The 21,243-nt window shown below is 55.6% G+C and overlaps 4 protein-coding genes across 4 annotated transcripts; 2 read left to right on the top strand and 2 right to left on the bottom strand.

The window, feature by feature from the left end:
* Positions 1–1,438: 1,438 nt before the first annotated feature.
* Positions 1,439–2,607, top strand: DICSQDRAFT_111591 (glutathione-S-transferase). Its single transcript, XM_007369668.1, has 4 exons — positions 1,439–1,584; positions 1,639–1,741; positions 1,830–2,293; positions 2,344–2,607. Exons 1-4 carry the CDS (start codon positions 1,480–1,482, stop codon positions 2,437–2,439), a joined length of 768 nt encoding a protein of 255 aa, XP_007369730.1. The 5' UTR covers positions 1,439–1,479; the 3' UTR covers positions 2,440–2,607.
* Positions 2,608–4,807: 2,200 nt separating this feature from the next.
* Positions 4,808–6,020, bottom strand: DICSQDRAFT_92115 (uncharacterized protein; the record flags this gene model as incomplete). The annotated part of the gene is made up of 3 exons (XM_007369667.1): positions 5,498–6,020; positions 5,298–5,446; positions 4,808–5,233 (listed from the first exon to the last, which is right to left on the bottom strand). Coding segments are annotated over exons 2-3 (531 nt in total), but the record flags the coding sequence as incomplete, so codon positions are not given.
* A 7,599-nt stretch (positions 6,021–13,619) lies between these two features.
* Positions 13,620–14,746, bottom strand: DICSQDRAFT_129433 (cyclin-like protein; the record flags this gene model as incomplete). Its single annotated transcript, XM_007369666.1, has 2 exons — positions 13,620–14,585; positions 14,642–14,746. The coding sequence occupies 2 exons, from the start codon at positions 14,744–14,746 to the stop codon at positions 13,620–13,622; spliced, it is 1,071 nt and encodes a 356-aa protein (XP_007369728.1).
* A 2,940-nt stretch (positions 14,747–17,686) lies between these two features.
* DICSQDRAFT_140290 (uncharacterized protein) lies at positions 17,687–20,143 on the top strand. The gene is made up of 3 exons (XM_007369665.1): positions 17,687–17,705; positions 17,760–17,833; positions 19,509–20,143. Exon 3 carries the CDS (start codon positions 19,719–19,721, stop codon positions 19,992–19,994), a length of 276 nt encoding a protein of 91 aa, XP_007369727.1. The 5' UTR covers positions 17,687–17,705; positions 17,760–17,833; positions 19,509–19,718; the 3' UTR covers positions 19,995–20,143.
* Positions 20,144–21,243: the final 1,100 nt, after the last annotated feature.

Raw genomic sequence — 21,243 nt, 5'->3', positions numbered from 1 at the left:
GCTGCCCAGGTAAGGCGCTCCTTGTACAACACCCAGTTGGTGCCGCTGACGTCGAGTTTAGGAACTCGGACGACATCGTCAGTAAGCTTGATGGACGCCATTTCGGGGAGGAGGGGTTGCCTAAAGGGGTAAGTTTCTAGTGCCTGAAGTCTGCCTTAGAAGGCAGGGCTCATAACCTATAGAACAGTAACTCAGTACGCGTTGTACGCGGGACTATATGTATATTAATAGTACCTATAGAACAGTAACTACAGAGTACTAATCAGTATAAGTATACGAAGTAATCAACAAACATATACTCACCTCAGTACGCGTTGTACGCGGGACTGAGGTGAGCTAGTACAAGTCGAAAGTACTAAATACTAAACTTAACAAGACGTTCTTACTACAAGATAGGTGAGACGTCGTACTCGAGAACAAAACGAGGTGAAACCACCCAAGCGGAACAAGGCGGGACAAGGCGCGTCAATGGCGCGACAAGACTTGTCCGCCCGAAACACGGCCGAGGCTCGCACCACGCTTGCCTCGCCATACACACTCCAACAATGACACCAATGTCGTCGGTACATTCCTGAGTTCCGCGGTCTAGGTATGCCTTGGGACGCTTATAGCCTAAATGTTTAATTGTGAAATGGTTGGGGCAGATTCCGAGTTGTGGATACTCGACACTCGACGTCAGACCTACTAGTCAGTCGCCCCTGAAAGACAGCACGCTTAGGTAAACACGCCTTCAGGCCTTCCAGTTTTGAAACTCAAACTCAACTTGCCACGGTTCACTCGAGTCCGGAGCGGCAGCGCTGATTTGATGATGAGAGTAGGCATGTTCCTGGACTGTTGTGTCGGTCCATGAGTTCAAGATTGAAGAAGCCTACCCGGGCTTCGAGTAAGCAACTAGTGATGCCGCAAGGTCACCACTCACCGTGAAGCCTGCGGTTTGCTGAAAGCTTGTACCCACAGCCGGCTAACAGGCTGCAGCTGGCGTTCTGCCGACGCGACTCCGGGCAACAGGCTATAGTTCAAGCAGGTTATTTCATTCGGTCTTGTTGGGCCACGTAGCGTGTCGCCGCGTTTGAACGCCATCCGCTGTCTGTCTTGAGGGGGGGGATTTACCCGAGCACTCCAGGCTCAACGCTGGAGTTAGGTCTCGCGAGTTGGAGGGTAGGCATGTTCCTGGTCTCGTGACCAGACGTTCGCATCCGATTCAAGCTCCGAACGTCTGGTCACGAGACTAACGCTTCGTTAGTAAATAGGGCCGGTGCCAGTCGCGGTGAATTGACTTTGTATACAGTAGGTGGGATTAGAAGACTTGTAGCTGCGTCATCCGTGAACGTTCCCTATTGCGTAAATGCAAGATGAGTAAGCTCTCTCGGAGAGGATCTTAGGATCATCCATCAGATCGTCCAGTGTTCTTTCCTCCTCGTTCCACCCAAGCACAACTGCCAGTAACTCCACAGCGCCAGGAGGCCTACGACTGATACGATGGGTGTACCAGACGAGCAGATCCATCCAGTCGCGACGGGTCGCGCTGCGCAAACCGTCAAGCAGCATCAGGAGTCGCAGGATCTGGTGTTTTACTCAGGATGGGTGGGTTCACGTCTACTCCTGTCGAATAAACACGTCTTGACACAGTGTGAACAGTTTTGTCCCTATGTTCAACGGGCATGGATAGTCCTGGAGGAGAGGGGCATCTCGTATCAATACAAGGAGGTGAACCCATACAAGAAGGAGCCGCATTTCCTGTGTAGGTGCTCGGAGAAGCGGAGCTCCGCCTCCTGTTCTAGTAGCCTCTGCGCGCCCAGGGCTTATCTTTCCTATCTTAAATCCCACAGCGATCAACCCGAAGGGCCTCGTTCCCGCAATCGAATACAAGGGCCGTGCGCTCTATGAATCTCTCATCATCTGCGAGTTCTTGGAGGACGCCTTTCCCCACTATGAGCCACACATCCTCCCATCCGATCCATTCGATCGCGCCATTGTCCGCCTTTGGACCGACCATGTCAACAAGCAGATCGTCCCTGCGAACATGCGCCTAACGCAGGCGCAAGACCCGCAGAAGCAGCGTGAGCATCTCGAGGAATTGAACAAGGCGCTGCGGACCCTTGTCGAGAAGGTCAAGGGGCCGTACTTCCTCGGGGAGCAGTTCACGTTGGTCGACGTTGCGCTGGCCCCCTGGGTCGTTAGGGACTGGGTTATTGCGGAGCACCGCGGATACAGCCGCGAGGCTGTCGGCGGGGGATGGAAGGAGTACGCGGCGCAGCTGGAGTCACGCGAGAGCGTGCTGAAGACGTCGAGTGTAAGTTCAAGTCGATAGCTAAGTCAGCTGATCATTGATAGCCATCATAGGACAAGGTGCATTTCACTGAGATCTACGCTCGATACCTTCGCGACGAGGCGCAGAGTGAGGGAGCGAAGGCGATCAGAGCCGGGCGTTCGTGGTGAGCGTTAGGTGTAGGATAGCCTATAGTCAGAACAAGCATTCTCGCCGCACGGGATGTTTGATCCCGTGATCTTGCGTCGATAGCGGAGCCAATCCCAACATTACTATGACTTGCGGGTCTCATTTTGTCACTTAAGGTTGTCAGTGCAATACGAGATACTGTAGATGCCACAAGAGACGGACCCAAGGTTTGCAGTGTTGTCGTCCTGACCCTTCTTGGAGGAGCCTCCTCGTGAAAAATGTGCCCTAAACCATGCCTGTCTGACCCATACGAGTCATACTGTAAGTATCTGGTACGAAGATACCGTCTGTCCTCGGAGTGTTTGGAACTTGATAAGGCTCGGGAGCGCCCGGAACAGCGACTCGCACGCAATCATAGGCGCGATGGCAACGATATAGGCTGTTGTTTTGCACATCGACCACCGCCTTCCTTCATTCTGTGATTTCGAGAGCCGGAATGTATCTTCGCAATGTGTTGAGTGCTTTTTTTTTTCGCAATGTTTAGGGACTTCTGTGACGTTTTCAGCATTGTCAGAAACTCGCAGTCGAAGGAGCCGCTGGTGGACACCTCTGGCAAGTTGCACTGACGACGGCCTAGGAGTTCGTCAATTTTTGCGAGTGGATCTTCTGTTGCATGTCAAGCGTGCAATCATGTACCTAGATACAGCATTCTCAGGGCATCACTCACAGCAGCCTGGCAGGGCTCAACATTCCTATTGGACGCTCCGGCCCCGCTGACTGGTACGCTCATTCGCCAAATATCCAACCAAGGTGATTTGATACACCTCCAACACGAGATGATGGGTAATGGGTGTAGAGGCATAGCGTGCGCGGTCACGGCACCATGTCTCGTCGTATCCGTTTTACTGATTGGAAGACCACTTCCGTCATAGCGAAATTTGAGACGTGCGTCTCAGCTCTACGAGAAGCAGCAGTCATACCGTACGTCCACTTACGAAGACTATATCGATAACCCTCCCAATCGAACGAGTCAACTCGGCTGCTACTGCCGGCATTCAACCTTTTTCAAGAGGCAAGGATATGGTGTCGACGCGGGACCCCCGGAGAGTGACGCTTTAGGTCAGTCCCACGGACTAGAGGGCACGCGTTGCATTACAGCCTTCGACTTCAAGCTTCACCACGAAGCCCGTGGACCTCCACGTACAGTCAAGCGAAGAGAAGCGGTGCCACGTAAGAGAATGGCTCTCCGGGACGTGTGCCCGGTGAAGGTAGAACGTGCTTGGTGCATGTCATCAAGTTGGTTGCCTTACTCGTTCTTTACGTCCTTCGCTGCTCGGCTTAGCGAGCGACGTCGGCCGGGTTGACCTTCGAGGACCAACACCTCATTCAAGGCTTCTCCCAGGTCCAATGGGAAGATCGTGGCTGTCCGAAGGAGGAGGGTTCCTACGTGTTACTGTCTACGCAGGAGAGTCGCCGTACTCGTGACTTGGGACACATGAGTCAGGTATTGTTCTTTCCCTTAACGTCGCTGCATGTGTAACATGTCCATGGCGAACACACTGTTGGCGACGGCTGTGACGATGAGACTCTTGATGCTATAACAGTATCTATGCTACAGTTTACATGATACATTACGGGTATATGATGGAGATATGACAAAGGAGCGTGGAGATAGTGTGTGTGTGCAAAAGAGCCGCCAAGCCACGAGGAGAGACATTGGGTAAGGAGTGTGGTGGGGAATGCGCTCAGCATCATGGTATGAGGACCTGAGGGAGAGATTCAGAGCAAAGCGCAACGGAAGGACAGTCTGCATCTGGGCAGAGTCCGAGCGTTCACTGTTTTGTAAGCAGTCGGACGCGCCAATTACCCGGCCAACGTCCTACGACTCCGGCGCGGCGCCACTGAGCCAAAGTATGCGTCGCTCGGAAGCTGCATGGAGAATTGGGCGTCCGTTGGCATGTCCCTCGAGACTTGCGTCTCGATGGCCTTCCTGGAGTAGCCAGCATCGTGGACTATGTAGTCGTCCGGCGTAATTGGCGATGGAGAGGACTCGGGGGAGTCATACAGCGGTTGAAGTGAGGTGTAGGAAGCATGAGGAGTGTCGCGGTATGGGCGTATTTGCTCTGGGATATAGGCCGGGAAAGGAGACATCGGGAGCGTAGTGTAGAGCCGCAAGGGTGGTTGCGAGGGCGATGAGTGACACACCGATGATAGTGGTGGCGGTGGTTGGGCAACCGGGTCAGTAGCCCGGTGTGAGGGAACGGGATACGGGTACGTGCTGTGTGTGTAACCACTGGCTGTGGAGAGGTTGCGAGTAGGGAAGTGGATCTTTTCCCATGGCTTCGGGTGGTTACTGTACCGTTCGCGTACGTGTGCCTTGAAGACATGAAACAATTCCGTAGTAGGCGGATTAACCTCCATGTCCATCTCGCTTAGCAACTTGCGCTCCATGTGGTTCACCTGACGCACAGGGAACATCCCCTGGCTCAGAAGTGCGAAACTCTTGTTGCTGTATGTGTCGTCAAGCATCATCTTCGCAGTGACCACGAGAGCAGGGAGAAACAGTCGAAGACCCGATGTGCCGGTGCAAGCGGGATATCTCTCCTTCAGGCGATATAGGAGATATAAGGTAGAGAAGACGACCGCAGAGTCGAACCGGGTTCGGTACAGTACGTATGCGATGAAATGCTTGAGCGACTGGAACGGTATAGCGGGTTCCGCCTGCGATGGTTCGTGTAGGTCTGGGCAAGCGAACAGACCCCGCAAGAAATTTGTACTCAACCTTGCGAGTTCTTCTTGTCCGTAATACGGCGGTTGCTCCACGGGTAAAGCAGGCTATGAAAAAAAGCGTGGGTCCATCAGTCTTCCGTGACGAGTGGGATCGCTGTAAAGGACCTACCGCTACTCGATGCTGCAGCTTTGTTGCATGCGGGTGGCTGGAGCCTGGCGCCTGCCTCGTATGTTGGGATGACATGTGTGGCGCCTGCCACTGGAGAGAGGCCATGGTGGCGGTAAAGGAAAAAGATAGTGAGGGCAAGTTTGTGCTCACTGTTGCGGTAGATATGTAAGCCATTGAACTCTATTCCCGGCTCGACGCACCAATGCGTGCTACAAAGCAGCTAATTCAACACTGTGTCATAAGCGCCGACGTAGGGTCAATGCGTGTGTCGCTTCGTCAAAGTTGGGCCAAAGACGACGGCTCAGCATGCTCCGTGCCGACGCGAGCGATTTCGGCCTGTGCACAGAGGCTTGCGCCGTGGACGACTGAGTCGGACCCGCCAACAAGGCCGACGTTCGATAATCGCCGCAGCTGCAGACTGAGCTGCATTGCCTACAGAAGCAAAATGTCGCAAGACTGCGATTAGTGAACTGCCTCGTACCCGTAAGTCGTTGAAAGAAGATGCCGAGACAGTAGCATAGCCTACGCAGTAGTCAGTGTCGTAGTGCAGTGGCGATGCATGTATTACTCAGCTGCGACGGTCTCTACATCTGACTGATCCTATGTCAACACGCACTGGATTTGCGTCCGAGATGTCTAGCAACTTGGAGCAAGTTTTGCCTTGAAGACTAGCAGTCGCTGTTTTCAGAATAGTTATTCTATGGGTTTCTGTTGAGAGTACGATGATGATAGCGGACTGGGGCCAGAATACCTGCCTAGCTCATATTGCCAAGGGTCAGTGGGTACACACTTCAATGGAGAGAGATCTGGCATTATTAGCTGAGAACCAATCCACCAGTAAACTACGCTGTGCGACGTCCAAAGACGTCCTAACCTTTACTTTCGGCATGGCTTGCGTGTCGTCTTATGAAAACTTGTTGGTAACAAGCAGCACCAGGCGCACTGTCTACACACAAACATGAGCTCCAAAGGTGGGACGGATGATCTCGTCACGTACGTTGACGTTCAGATACGCATGTTCGGGCCTGACAACCCGCGTCTAGATAGTCATTGCAAGCAGCCGGCTTGGGTGGACTGCGGGTGCCGAGTCGAAGTCGCACGCGCATGGACGCTCCAGGTCACGCCTCCTAATGGAACATGGTCATGTGCCATCAGAAGATTACTTGTTCACGTACCACTATGACGGCATGCACGCTACAAAGGTCTACAGGAGGTACCGTCGTGTTGAGGACCTCGGCGAGCGACGTAGCAAACGCGTAGACAAACCCCATGAGCGTTCATCGAGCCATCCATGGAGGTGCGATTGCAAGTTCTGAGTTGTCCACAAGGCGAACATGCGAGAGCCAATAACCCATGAGAATGGGAGCGTACGCTTCCTTTCTTTGATCAGGGAACGACATTGACAGCCGACGGGGAAACGGCCTTCCACCAAAACGCCTACAAAACGTGTCAATGAGTCAACACTGTGCGTGCTGGCAGCCACATGGGACTTCTTACCTAAATCATCCACACAACACTACTTACTACAACGTGAAGCCACTGAGCAACTTGTGTGTCATATTCTCGCTTGAAGCTGAATAGTCTTTGAACAATAAATGGACGAACCATAGCAATGAATGTTGTGACCTGTTGGACGACACGAACACAAGCTTGAATGGAAGCAAGTGGGGAGCGGCGCAGGCGCTGTCCATATCGTGCGGCCTTCCCATCACAATTTTCCAATCCTTACAGAGCACAGTGTGAGCAGGAGTCGCGCAGCGCGAACCAGAGGAGGAAATAACGAAGGCGCTACCTGTGCGTGGAACAGCGCTTGAGGGAAGTTTGGTGCCTCGTGGCCTGCGCATGCCCCGTCGGGTAAGTGAATAGTCTTTCTCATTCAGGAAAGGTCGCATGAACAATGTACGTACCTATGCAAAGCGCATGTCGTGCTGCTGGTACAATGCCAGCGCGCCGATAGCGAGCTGCTGTAATTCAGTTGTGAACAGGTCCCGCAACCCTACCCAATCTGCGCACCACCCGCAGTGGAGCACGATGTTTCTCAGAAGCGCTCACAACGCGGAGAAGAGCTCTCCCGACCCGTCATGGCACTCGTGCACTCGCGCGCCTCGCATGAAGGACTTCACTTAAGTCGCCAGAGTATGGCGAGGCTGTGACAAACAGTGCTCCCTGCCCGCAAGCCTGAAACGCAAGGTGTATCGGGAAACAGACCTCGACGGCCGGAAGCGGGAATCCGGATCAAGATCAGAATGCAATAGAGTTGCTGGGAACAAGGTCCACGGCCGGTACGGAGACTCGCACTCGAAAGAGGCCGGGTTCCCGGACCTGTCAATGTGGAAGGACGCGGTATCGCTTCCTGGACAGTCCCGCCGGCGAGCACGGCGATCTCTCATCGCGCGGAGCCAAAGGCTCTTCGGGGCGCTGAAGAAGCTGAGAAAGGGCCTGGTAGGGCGCCAGAGAAGGCCCCTCAAGGAACCGTATCAATTTCCGGACCTCCAGCCTCGGTCCTTGAACGGGATACCGGACAAGAATCATGGATCAGCGCACAGTTCCTCGACCGGTATACTTGTCGCACATCCATCTCAAACGTGTGTCCTATCGTCCATCCTGGCGCGCGGCCGCCAAGTTGGCATTCAGGCTGTCAATGAGCGCGGGTAGAAAAAGACAGAGAGCGCCAGGCGTGAAGTAGCTGCTTGCACGATTTGCGCGAGGACAATGATGCGCCTATCGTCCAAGTTCGTGGGATGAGACTATAGTTGAGATCAACACAATGGACTTGCAGGTTCACAAGTATCCAAATCCGATCCTGGCTTGATCTGGAGATGTAGACGGAACCGGCGCACCCACCTCGAGCTCAATGTCCTTTGAGGGTGGCAAATCGGTGGCGACATCTAGGCTCCTCGGTACGATAGAAGTACGCCAAGTGGCGAAGGAAGAACGCCCACTGAATCTTCCGGACCCGCGAATGTAGCTAAAGCATGGGCGATAAGGGAAGTTCAAGCTCAGCGAAAGCAGCAAGAAAGGGGGGACGCGTACGCAAGCAGCAATCACGCTTGTGATGGCCACTAGGTGACATCAGGATGAGATCTAGCCAGAGGCATCGGAGTGCGACCCGGGTCGTCTTCGCGCCTCCGAGCTCTCCAATCTAGTTGCCGTCGGCTTGCTTTGTGTCCACAGAGGCTTGAAGCGACGATAGGACCCAATGGTCCTTCACTGCTCAGCGAGGAGGAAGTCGTCCACGTCTTTTGCAGTGAGCATCGCTCAGACCTGAGCAATGCGCACAGACCAAGCGCGAGCTCACCTGCCAGTTGACATGCGCGGGACAAAGTCCGCGAGCAGATACCTGAGATACGCGACCTCGTCCGGCCCATCAGGACGCTACCCATGGGTGGCCACGTGTCGTCTTCCCCGCCTAATCATAGCCACGAGGGGTCCGCCGTGTGTGCGGGATGCATGTATTATCATGAGCGTGAGAGCGTCGTAGCGTCTGGGATTGAACGAATCTAGCGAGGTTCGAGAGCGAGTGTGAGCGTAGATCACTGTGTGTACGGAAACTGCTTGAGACACTGGTAAGATGGCTAGAGTCAATACGAATGAAGCAAAGAGCACATACTTGAAGCGCCTGACGTTATCATGGCTGCATTGTGTGGCTCGGTTATCTGTCTCAGCATTCAGGGGCGGGACCGCAGGGTGCGACGACCTTGCCGCCGGCGAGTACGGTATATCAGAAGATGCCGGCGGAGACAATGGTGGACGAGAAGGGCATTATAAACGTAATGAATGCTTCCGTTGGGAGTGTCCAGAAGCATGTTCTGCATCATAGTGGGGGATACGCGTGTCGCAGAGATCTCAGTGGCAACTTGACAACCTCGCGAGGGGACGGAAAACGTGTTCGCTATGACAGTGTCGTTTGTAGAGCTTGAGTACGGGAAAGATGCACAGAAGCATACCTTGTGCAGCGCGGAGATGGTGGTCGTGTAGACGCGATAGCTGTATAGAGGCTGAATGCCGTGCTCTTCGCGACCCGCGCGCGATGCGTCGAGAAAAATGAGGGAACGCAGCGAGCACGCTGGATCCCCAAAAGATGGACGTGCATGATGCGGAGTAACCATTCAGATGTTCGGGAAGCAAGGCCGCAATCCGACGCCCGCCGACAATGAAGGCGGGAAGCAAACAGCAGAACACGAGTCGGCCGCCGCGCTTGGAAACCGCTTGATTCTGATGTCGTCAGTGGCTCAGCCAGCGCTGAGCGTCTGTAAACTCTTAAGTCATGAGAACATGCCGTGGACGTTCGTCTAGTTGTCAGAAAATATTTCGGAGGGAATAAAGTGACCAAGCGTACATTCGGGAACGTTAGATTTCCAGTATGGTTACACTGCGGTCAAGCCGTGTATGGCGTCGTAGTGTGCACCACGATTGTCGGCAAACATCTGTGGTGTGGCAAACTGTTTTAAGCGAAAAAACTCCATAGGCGCTGATAGACTTTCGTGAACTGGTGGGGAGTCCCAAGCACTCACCTCGAGGTAGAAGTGCCCAAAGGACATCTTGGTGATAGTTCGAGAAGGGCTATAGGTAACTCAGAGAACTCCAATAATGTTTAGATCCCCAGGCGCGACGTGCACGGGGAGTACGACGACAAGCCTCTGGAGGCGCGCTTGGACGTGTACCTGTAAGCGAAATTTCTTGGGAAAATCCGCAAAGCACGAAGTTCGACGCGTAGGTGAGCCGATATACTGTGGCGCCATACACGGCTTGACCACGGTGCAACCATAAGTACTGGAAAACTGACGTTCTGGGATGGACGGTGGAGGCCAGCGAAAGAATGTGATTGAGCCAAGGGGTATAGTATATACTACTTAATGCGGAACGTGATGTTGTTGAGGTACTACGCCGAGTTCCTATTCTGTCCTAATGGCACGGTGCCTCTTTGAGCTGGACCATCAGTAAGTAGGTCTACTGTCCGCGGTCTCCCGTACAGGGAAACTGTGATTACTGATCCATGCATTATCCAATAATGTTGTTGGTTGGAAAGGTTGTTTCTCCTTACGGATAAGTTCCCTTCGCATCGTAGGGTACAGCGACCTGAACTGTTCACCCAATGTATGAATGCTTCACTTGACATTATACGGGTGTTCTCTTGACTCCTAAGTGTCGTAGGGTCTACATCTCTTTCTCCGGCCCACCTGCCATCTTAGATTCTCGGGTGTGACACTGACGCCTAAGCCGCCCTCGCGGAACACGCATAAGTTTGTTGTGATAGAAGGGACGTAGACTCCGATAAGCCGCCCACTTCTAAAACTCCTATGCATACAAGAAAAGGTTCAAGCGAAGTAATGGAAACGCGAGGGCGTCCATTACATTGCTGTCGACAATACAACATCTCAACAGTCTTCGGTCCCCACGAACCTCGATCGTCTTGGTTCAGTCAGAAGGCGAGAGTCAGGAGGACCCTCAGGCCAGAGAGCTTCTGAGAATATCTACGGTTTGGCGATGAGCAACAGATGAAGCAATACCTCCTGCTCACTCAAGTGCTGCACTTCATCAACGGACGCTGATAATGGTCCTTGCAGGCTCACCAAGGCCAATTGCTTTTATCGGGCACACTGGTCTCAAATCTATGCATCTCGCATATGTACTTCGAGTAAACAACATCCCAACATCCCACTCGCACGATCACCCGCGGCATGCCATCCCACGAGGGCTCGCCCTCGAATGCGCGCGCGATCATTGATGGTGCAGCAGATGAGTGCGCCGTCTCTGATGCCAGACGGCACATACTCCTCTTTCGGTATAGCCCAATCACATCCGGTGCTGCTACTTAGCTCTGCGTTCAGTATGAGCACTTGGATTCCGAAGGTGAGGTCACGCCAAAATCATCTGTACTTGGCCGCCGGACCTCGGAGGCCCGGATCGGCGTGACCTCACTTCGTCTGATGGCAGAACAGCAAGTAGTTTGGGAGGTCACAGATTGAGGAAGGTCGCGCGATGAGGGGCGCATGATGATGACCGCGTCAGCCGTTACTGGAGCAGTCGACAGGACCATGTAGGGGTGCCGCCGCCATCATCTCAGTCGTACAGGGGTCCGCGGAGGCGTCAACCTGCCTCCTGGATAGTCCCAACAGTATGAGATCGTTGCAGGTGAGCCAACAATCCATGTGAACTCAATACGATCAGCAATGAGCGACGCGACCATACGCCATGTGCTTCGATTCCGAGCAAGGAGCAAGAGCCGGACGGTGGACTTTGAAAGACAAGACGCACAAACCAAGACGCGAAACGCCACCCACTTGAGACATCCTATTCGAGCGCGCCCAGGCTAGCGTTCAAAGGTGTGGTAGGACGCGATCTACGGTGTGCTCTGTGGACGACAGGCCTCGGGCGTGGTGGCCCGTCGGAGATTGGTATATCGGGCGCGGCTGTCTACGGTCATGATTCGTCAGTGCACACACGCGGGTCCACAGGTATACCTGGATGGGTGGACCACCGCCGTTTCATTCGAGGCCGAAGGCGTACGACAGGAGCCACCAGCCCCCAAGTCGACACCTGACTCGAGCTCGATGCAGGGAATAACTGGCCACCCGGCGCTCATCGACATCCGCGAGCAGAGACATCGATGGTGGCGCGGGATCACGCTCGCCGATACCTCAATGAGGGGCAGGAGCACGATGATGAGCCTGACTTGTGAGCGGGTGACGACAGATCGACGTTTGGGTCTGCATCGGCCCGCACCTATCGGCATGCCCTACCTGAAAAGTGCGGTGCACCGACGGGTTCGTTCAGCTGGACGGATAGGGGACAGCGCGAGTATGTACAGCTCTTACCGAAACCGTTGCGGAGGCAATTCTGTCGTGACTGAGCAGCCAGCGTACCCGCGAAGCCCTCCAGGAGGCATATGCGTCTCCTCAGGACCGGACACCAGGCCACCAAGCCGAGGCACCCGGGGAGCGGATACAAATAAGGATCGACATGCATCGCGCGATGCAAGAGGCACCGAGGAAGCGGCCACGCGCGGGCCGCGGCGCGCACTGCCCTGATCGAGCCAGGTCCGCCGCGTGTACGCTTGTGGATTGCGCGATGCCGGAAGAGGACCAAACGTGGCTAGCGCGGCTGGGGGCACGTTCAACGTCCAACGTTCAATATCAGTCACCCGCTGCGGAGGCGCGTACCGTAAGCGACGCGAGCATGCGCTATGCGCCCGGGTTCTGATATGCACAACAAGGGGAATTCGACCTCGGACTTGGCCATATTATGCTGACGCCGCTGCGGACGGCTGGCTCATTGCACTGTACGTACGAAGCGCTCCGCCTCGCATCGCCCGCTGCGCTGTCCGACAGCCACATTGGAAGGCGAGTGAAAGGCGACCTGAGAGCGTCTACTCACGTGTATACGCATGTGCTTGCTTACTTTTGCGCATCCCACCGAGACTCGAAACGCTACGGCGAGCGCAACAGCGCCGAGCCCATGAAAAGCCTGTAGTCCGCCGTCCGGTCCGGAACCCACATCCCGAGAAATACGCAAAAACGGAGAGACCCCGGGCGGGGACGATCGAATGGGGGAAGAGAAGGCGGCGTCGGGTCGGCCGTCGTCAATGCAACAAATCGCGCGACGCTGGGCGGCGCCGGTTCCTCTCGAAGCCGAAGCCGAATATCGCGCAGGTCCCGTCCGGTCGCCCGCCCGCCAAATCGATCGGTCGCGATCGTGATCGCACTTGATGGGGGAATTGGGCCGAAGAACGTCGGGCGCGATCGGGATGCGCGGACTGCCCAGCACGTTGCGCTGGAAGGTACTGACGTGCAACGTCGAACTTGCAAGAGACACTCAACATCGACAATGGGGGACCTATGATCTTTCCCTGTATAAGTCTTGGGGCGGTGCATAATAACCCTACTACCTAATGCGAGATAGATACGTGGAAGGTGGGAAGACCGAGTGCCATGGTGTTCATTTAGTACTAGTATACAACATGTGGGATATATGAATATGAGAACCGAGACCGATGTTGCTAGAGAGTGGATGCTTGGATGTGTGCAATGTGTGTGCGCGTGCGATGAGCAATGATGTAGACGATAGAGACAGAGAGATGAAGAGAGACGACGAATACCGATGGACAAGACCCCAATGCCCAGAACCGATGTGGATGGCGAAGACGAAGGTAAGGGCGGGGGTATTACAATAGGTCCAAAGTCATGCATGCAAGAGTCAAGGACGATGATGAGAAGAAGCAACAATAGAGCACGCGCGCATAAAGTATTGTAGTAGCGGCGAGCAACGTCCAAGCAAGGACGACAATGGAGCAGAGACGTAGCCGGAGGCCGGAAGACAGCCCTACCAAACACAGGGGGCGGCACGGGCGAAGATGTCCCCACACTTGGCCTTCTTGAGAACGGCAGGGACGTTACGCGAGGCATACGTCGCCGACGTACTCGAGACCCCGGGCATGTGCGACGCAGCTGTGGGCGACTGCGAGTCGATGTTGATAGGTGTCCCGATCGTCCCGCTCGATACGACCCGTACTGAGTGATCCTCATACCCAAGCGGCGTCGAGGGTGGCGCACTTGACGCAGGCGACGTGGACGTCGACATCGACGATTCCGGAGTATCAGGGGTGCCAGGGGTGTAGGGCGAGGACGACGCCGAATGCGGCGGGGCACCCGCGTGCACAGGCACAGGTGGGGGTATCGGCTTCGGTGGCGAAGTCGATGGCGGCTGCTGCGAACGTGCAGCGAAGGAGGGAGTGGGCGCAGGACCCGTTTGAGCGGCGTATGGCGTCGTCGAGGGCATGGGTGAGGGAGCGGGGGAAGGGAGGACATACGTCGGGTAGGGCCCGAGGCCCTTGAAGTCACGTCGAACCTTCGCCTCAAACTCTTTCAGCGCGTTGGGCTCGATATTGAGCTGCCACTCCAAATACGAGCACATTTCCCGCTCCATCTGGTTGATTTCTCTTAGGGCGAACATACCCTGGCCGACGATCGACCAGGACTTGTTGGAGTAAGTGTCGTCGCAGATCACCTTCGACGCGATCATGAACGCCGATATAAATAGACGATGGCCTGAGGACCCCCGCGCGGCAGGGAACCGGGCTTTTAGGCGTTGTAGCAGATAGAGGGCGGCGAAGGTGACCGACGAGTGCAATCGTGTACGATGGAGGGCGTACGCGATGAAATTCGCCAGGGGAGGGGAGGGTGCGGGGGGCACGGCAGTGGATAATGGAGGCAGATCCGGACACGCAAACAAATGCGTGACGAATCTAGCACAAAGTTTCGCGGTCTCTTCGTGACCGTAGTATGGGTCCTGGGTCAAAGCGTCAGGGTCCAGAAAGGCAAGTAACGAAAAGCGCTTGGACTTACGACCGAATGGCTCGAACTCGAGCCCGATGGCCTTGCGGACATGCGAGCTTGCCTCTTGAGAGGCGAGGGGTGACGAGCGGCAGATGGACCTTGTACGGCGGCCATTGAGAGGGTGTCGCGATTGGGGGAGGGGTCGAGGGAGTGGTACGGGAGATGACGGGGAGTTGTGGGGAAAGGGCTGGGAGGAGAGGTTCTGATATAAGCATAAGCTGGATGCGGCTAGTCGAGGCAGGATATGAGAGCTTTGGAGCCTTCCACGGTAGAAGGGCAGGAGGCAGGCATGGGTGGGAGCTGGCCCGGCACGCACCCTCCTCCGTGCGGCCATGCAACAAGATAAATCCGCCGCGCTTATCCCATCACCCAACAAATCAGCCGTAAAGTTGTAACGGAGTTCAAATCTGCGCCCTTCTGATCCGGCTCCCGGGAAGACTTCCAGCTTCGAAAGGAACACTCACCGTCAGAAAATACCCGTTTTGGCACGCAACGAGGCGGAGGCGTGGACTGCTCACGAGGCACCGCGAGGCAGATGGGGATGGCTTGATGTGGGCTTCGTACGTAGCCTAGCTAGACGAGGACGCTGGAGCTGGCGGGAAGCAGCAGAGGAGTGTAAGAATTGTACAGGGAGAGAGGCGGATAAGTCGCTGAGAGTGGATGCGACGTCGACGAGAGGGTCCGCAGAGACCCCCAAGAGTATATAAGTTGGGTGGGGTGGGATGTGACACTGCCAGGAACGTTATCGAGATCCGGACTCCCACGCTCCAAGCGCGGGACACCCCCGTTTTCGGAGGGGTCCATAGACTGGCCCGAGACTCCGAGCCATACCGGGCCTTGCCGCGCGCCCGACCCCGTCGCACCCAGCCCTCCACATCGCCCCTTGCCCCTCTGAACTTACTGAACGCCAGTCATATCCAGTCACCACAGACAAAAATCTTCTCCTGTCGTAACATAGAATTGCCGACGACAGCCAACCCCGCCCTGCCCCGAGCGGGGCCCGCGGCCAGACCATGCGTAGCGGCATAGCATCTGCGCAACAGTTACACCACTGCCTGATGCGCTGTCTGCTTCATGTACCGCCGCGCGTGTTGAGCCAATCAATGCCGATGAACAAGCCGTGCTTGTGTAGCCGCGCCTCGCAATTGCTCGCGTCGGCCGTCTGCTTGCTACGATTACCACAGGCGACCCGTTTGTACCATACCCCGCAAATCAGCTTCCGAGCGCGCGCCGCGCGTGTTCCTAACATTACTGAAGCCACTTTGAGCACTCACACCATGTCTTCTGTCCGACTGGGGACAGCTCATACACTACATGCAACGCGCGCCACGGCTCGTGTCGGTGGTGGTGGCGCATTCCCGGGACAGCGGCCGTTCCTTGGCTTTGTGCTATCCTGAACGCCGTCATCACAGGAACGCTCAGAATAGCGGACAATCGCAAACCCCATTTCGGGACGCTCAGCTTGTCCTCCGAGTGCCACTCCACTACCCCACAATTGCTCGATTCATCGTCCCTCGAGAGTTATGAATGGGGTCTCCAAGCCCCAACGTTCACATGTGTACAATGAAATCCGGTTATCCACCTACGTATCCGTAAATCATGAAGTCTTACTGCCAACACGCGATACAATTGGCAACACATCTAACTCCGTCCGCGTCCGCGCTTGGGGGATGACAATGGAATACAACAACTTCTTCCGAGCATAACCTCGCTCGATCCCATGACGTCGGACCATGTGCCAAATAAGCGCTCTTTATTTGCTCGGATGTGCCACAATAGGTGCCCAATTTTTAGGACCACTGGACACGCTGAGAGCTTGCGGAGGGTGGCGATGAGGAACATAGCCACAGTTGGTTGTTGAATGCGTCCTCGAAACCTCTTGAGCGATGCCGACGGTCCTTCTCGAAGCTACTAAGTGTCAATCGACGTGGCGCCCGTGGCCAGTGGCCCTGCATAAGGATTGAACACCCCTATAGCGAACCACATTACACAACGTCTATGAGAGTTGTTCTGGACGCACTATTTGACGGTATTGGATCTGGTTCATCTCAGCATTGCGTGGAGTGCTCCACATTTATCCTGTCCAGGCGCTCGCGCCTCCCAGCAAAGGCAGTATCAGTCCTGCACGGAAACTCCTCTCTGCGAGGCCACTTCTGTCGCACTATCAGGTAGAGTGAAAGCAGGCGTGCCTTCAGGCCCCTCGCAAAAATCGTGCGAGCGAGCGAGGGGCAGTTATGAGTTGACCTCAGGGTGAGCGCGTATAACCTGTTCGGGTGAGTCAAGGTATCTGTTATATGTAAGATCTACACTGGGAGCGCTGACAAATGTCATTGCTCCACCAATACTTATTGGCTTCAGAACAACTCTATTGCACCCTCATGTTTCTCGAGTTTTGTAACATCAACTGTCGCGGACGCACAGTGCCCGCGTATGATGGGCAGGTGTGCCCATACGGACCGCCATGCATGTTTACGCACCCGCATCCCGTTTCTCGCGCAAGCGGATCCGCACGTCAAACCTCCTCCCCAATGCAAGATTTCCAATAAACGCTCCCCGCGCCAGGCCGTCCGACACGGAGCGGACCGCCAGCATCGATCTGAAAGCAAACTCGTTGCACGTCGCCGAGCATCACCTATCATCCACACCGCATCTCCTAATTGTCCTCCTGCCGCCTGCGGTCTTTATATTCGGCCCTGTGCGCTTCGATACGGACTCACTTGGATTGCGACGGTGTAGACGTCCGTGCGTTTCGGTTTGACCTCTCCGTAATACCCGTCTTCCCGCCTTCTTTTCTGCGCCGCCGTGGCTCGCGTTACCCCCGGCGCCGCACGGACGGGCGTTCGATCCTTACACTCCTTCCTCAATCAAAGCGCTTTGTACTACATCGCAGGTACAGCGATTTCCAAGTCCTCTCGGTAGCCGACGATAGAAAGTTCGTCCTCGTTTGGGCGGTTCTCGCGTGCAGGCCCTTCTTCCGCTTCCCGACGACGTCTATATCTTTGGTGCCTGCTACAAGTGGAACTCGACGGTCTCGAGACGGCGCTTCTGGATCCTACTTCGGCGCCGCGACTTCGTACGTCTGTTTCAAGCTCAGGACCCGTGGCACGATGCTCAGGCAGCCGGACAGCCCAAACGCGGAATCCGAGAACCGCGACGTCCTGGCGACCGGTCAGGAGGCGGGAGCATGGGAGACGCGGCGAGGTGAGTGCTTTCGGTAGCTATCATTACATTTCTCTTCTCGTGCACTCGCGTTCCTGCGTTCTCTCGCGTATCCTGCTGGAGTATGTATACACATCACGGAGGGAGGTCATTCGCGCGTGAGTGTCAATGCCGACAGCTTTCATATGGCATCGATTTCGGCGATCGCCCGTGCGCTCCCGCCTCTGGGGCTCCTCGGCAATCGCGCTTCCGTTAGGGTAAGAAGACGTGTCGATGAGCTTCTCTGAGGCGTGTCGTGGAGGCTTGCCCCTCAGTGCGGTGCTTGCGATGGGTGCCACGATGTCGCATAGTGACTATATACGTCGCGCGTGGCCGCGCGGGGGCGTAAATTGTACGTACGCCCTGCTTTCATGGGCATATTCAGCGTTCGTACTTCGGAGCGGAGGGGGGGGCGTGCTCTTCGCATTTTTCTCGCTTGCGAACGGCGGGCGCGAGATAGATGCGCTGGGTTACGAGACGAGACGTGCCACGTCTGTCGGCGAGCCGATGGATTTGGACGTGGCTATTGAGAATGAAATCCGAGGGGTGCGCTGGCGAATGGGTGTGATCCACTCTACCCGCTCTATCGCTGAATCAGGATCGGGGGCGATCGCGGGACGGGGACCTCCCCCGGGCACCCGTGAGCATTTGCCACGTTCGCGCACGTTCTCTGCATTGATAGCGCTTTCCGCGCATGCGAACGCCAGGTGTCGTATCGTGTTAGGCTGGGAGTGCGCTAGCGGATGGAAGTACCAGTGTGTGCGTTCGCTCCGGGTGCCCCGTATTAATCCATCCTGCTGCCAGACGATCTGGCGGGTCAACACGGACGAAGCTGCAGTTGAGCTCGTTGTCTGTTGTCTCTTCACGCTGCTGTAGAGTTACATCTAGGTCTTGGTCGCTCGGCACGGAGGACAGAACCCCTTGACCCTCCCTTTCGAGATGCTGCAGCTGCTCCGGCAGACCGATGCGCTTTGGAGTGCGGGCCTGTTGTTTCCTTATCCATTCTTGCTGCCGCGATGGTGTGTGCCGCCGTAATCCGCCTCCCGTGACGACTGAGGACGTCCTGCCGTATCTAGATCCGGCAGCTTCAGCCTCAATTCACAATGCCATCCGCTGGCTGTTTAACGGCACGCACATCGGCCAGCTGTTATTGGTTCTCCCTCGCGCGAGCACCCATCGTCATACCTGGCCCCCTGCACGCCTCGCGAGGGCGGACACACTGAAATGTCTCCAGGCTCGAGCGTGTGCGAGCGGGACTGCGCCGCGTCCTGCGAGTAGGGGTGCATCGCATCTTCATTTACAGGGCGTGTTCGCAGGCGAGCTTATTCCACGTTCTCCCTCGTTTCTCGCGCTCTCTCGATCAGCTGGTGAAGGGACAGCTGCGCAGGGCCTTTGCCCTATTCCCAGCTTTACCCCTTTTCTGCTCTCGTCTTCTTGCCACTCCACGGCTGTGCGGCTGTCCTGGGCTAGCGGAGTGGGTTTTAGAGTCTCAATTGACTAGCGAGCATAGTGCCCGAGAGGTCCGAGCCGAGGGGAGGGGGTCGAGGGTTCGAGGACCTCGGAGATCTCCCGAGACGGTCCCGTATCTGTCACCGAGAGGTATCTTGGTGGCTTCCGTTTCTGTTCTTTCTGCCTTCTGAAGGTGCTCTAGATATCTTGTTCTGACCTCGCCCTTCAGTTCAGTCAGTAAACATGCCCGTTCTGCTCTTAGAACTTGGCACGATCATGAGACCAGTTAATCTTCTATATGATCGAAGCCATCTCAGGATGCAGAAGAGGGCCACTGACCGTATATGTTTGTCCAGGCCGGAGGTTCAGACGCTAGGGCGCGACATTGTTGGGCCTTGAAACAAGTTCGCGCGTTTTTCAGTCTCACCACCGATCGTGCATGCGCAAGTTCCTGCGGTCTCGAGTGGTGAAGTATGCTTTTAGACAAGGTGACGTCAAGTGTCTCTTCGTCGCATCCGACTTCCCGAGCACTGCGGCACGCTGTCGACCTGCTCCTTCCATCGCCTTCGAATTCATCAAATTCATCATGCGAACCCTGCCCGTTCGCATCTTGGGTCTCTGCCACTCGGGGAACCGTACTTCCGAAGAGCACAAGACCGCGCGAGCAGATTTGCAAGTCGACATCGGTATCCATCAACACTTGGACAGCATCTAGAAGAAGGCTGTGGTCGATTCTCCTTGGATAGTCCGATCGTGGCTAGGCACCCGGTGAGCCGTGGTCAAACCTTGTACATAAGCCTGGCATGTGCGCGCAGTAAGCGTGCGATATCCTCTGACATCATTGTTCCCGCTCTACCTCCCTTCCTCCCATACGGACCTTGTCCTGAGGACTTCCCTCACCTCTTGTCTTTCATATGGCATCCACGTTCTCAGTATTCCAATGACGATGTCGGGCATACGGCGCTGCAGCGCACCTGTATCTTCTGCCGCCTGCGGCATCGCTGTCGGCGGGTTCCAAGCGCTCGGCCATCCCTGTTTGACCGGTTGACCCCTTGGGTTTGGTTCCGAAACCGAGCCTATATTACGGCGGTAGCTTGAGCTCATACGACATAGACAAGACAGGACCGAAGAGAACAAATCAAGGTGGTAGCAAGGTCACCATGCTCGGCGTTGGCGGCCTGCGGTCTCCTTAACATGTGTTCTCGTTTCCAGTCCTAGTCTATGCTTCTGCTAATCTGCCAGCGGACCTATGAGTGGTCGCCGAGATCAGTTCAAAGTTTCGAAGACCGCCTTCTAGATGTCCGGCATGTTCAACCGCTGCGCAGTTCACAGGTCGGTGCGTCGCACACTTGTTATGTCCGACACCGGCCTACAGTAGTCTGGCTCCTTGTCCCCGTCAGCGGCCTTCTGGTCCATGTAAGCGAGTCTACTCTGTCGAGTTTAAACTTGGTGAACAGATCAGATATGTTTTGTACTGTTCAGATTGTCGACCTCGGCGCCAGGCTGCTATCCGTCGCAGTCTGCTCGTCGGTCGTAGGGCCATGTCATAATCTGGCATCTCACAGAAGGATCTGCGATACTTCTCCCTGTGCATGGTCCGTGGACCATCGCTCCCACTCACTGTCGTCGCGAAGCCTGATTCGCGCCTGCGTCGATCACACGTCCTGACAACTGCATATGCGTAGAGCGTCTGCTCAGCTTCTCCTTGATCTTCGTTGGGGAGTTTCACTGCCAATATTCAGCAGGAAGCACATCCCTTACCTGCGCATCACCCGATGGAGTCGTACGTGCGAGCGATTATCGACATGGCAGGAACCCGACGATGCGCATCGGGAGATGGGAGGCGAGACTCGGAGATGGGGGACCCTTGCACTGCCTTTAAATGAACTGCCATAAGTCGCCGGGGACTGAGGTTCCCATCCCTCGTATGGCAGCGTGTTACAGTATGTACATCCCCACTAGCT

The sequence above is a fragment of the Dichomitus squalens genome, assembly GCF_000275845.1.
Source record: "Dichomitus squalens LYAD-421 SS1 unplaced genomic scaffold DICSQscaffold_53, whole genome shotgun sequence".
NCBI classification, from domain to species: Eukaryota; Fungi; Basidiomycota; class Agaricomycetes; order Polyporales; family Polyporaceae; genus Dichomitus; species Dichomitus squalens.
The sequence above is the reverse complement of the archived record's forward strand: the minus strand, read 5'-3'. Positions and strand labels throughout refer to the sequence as shown.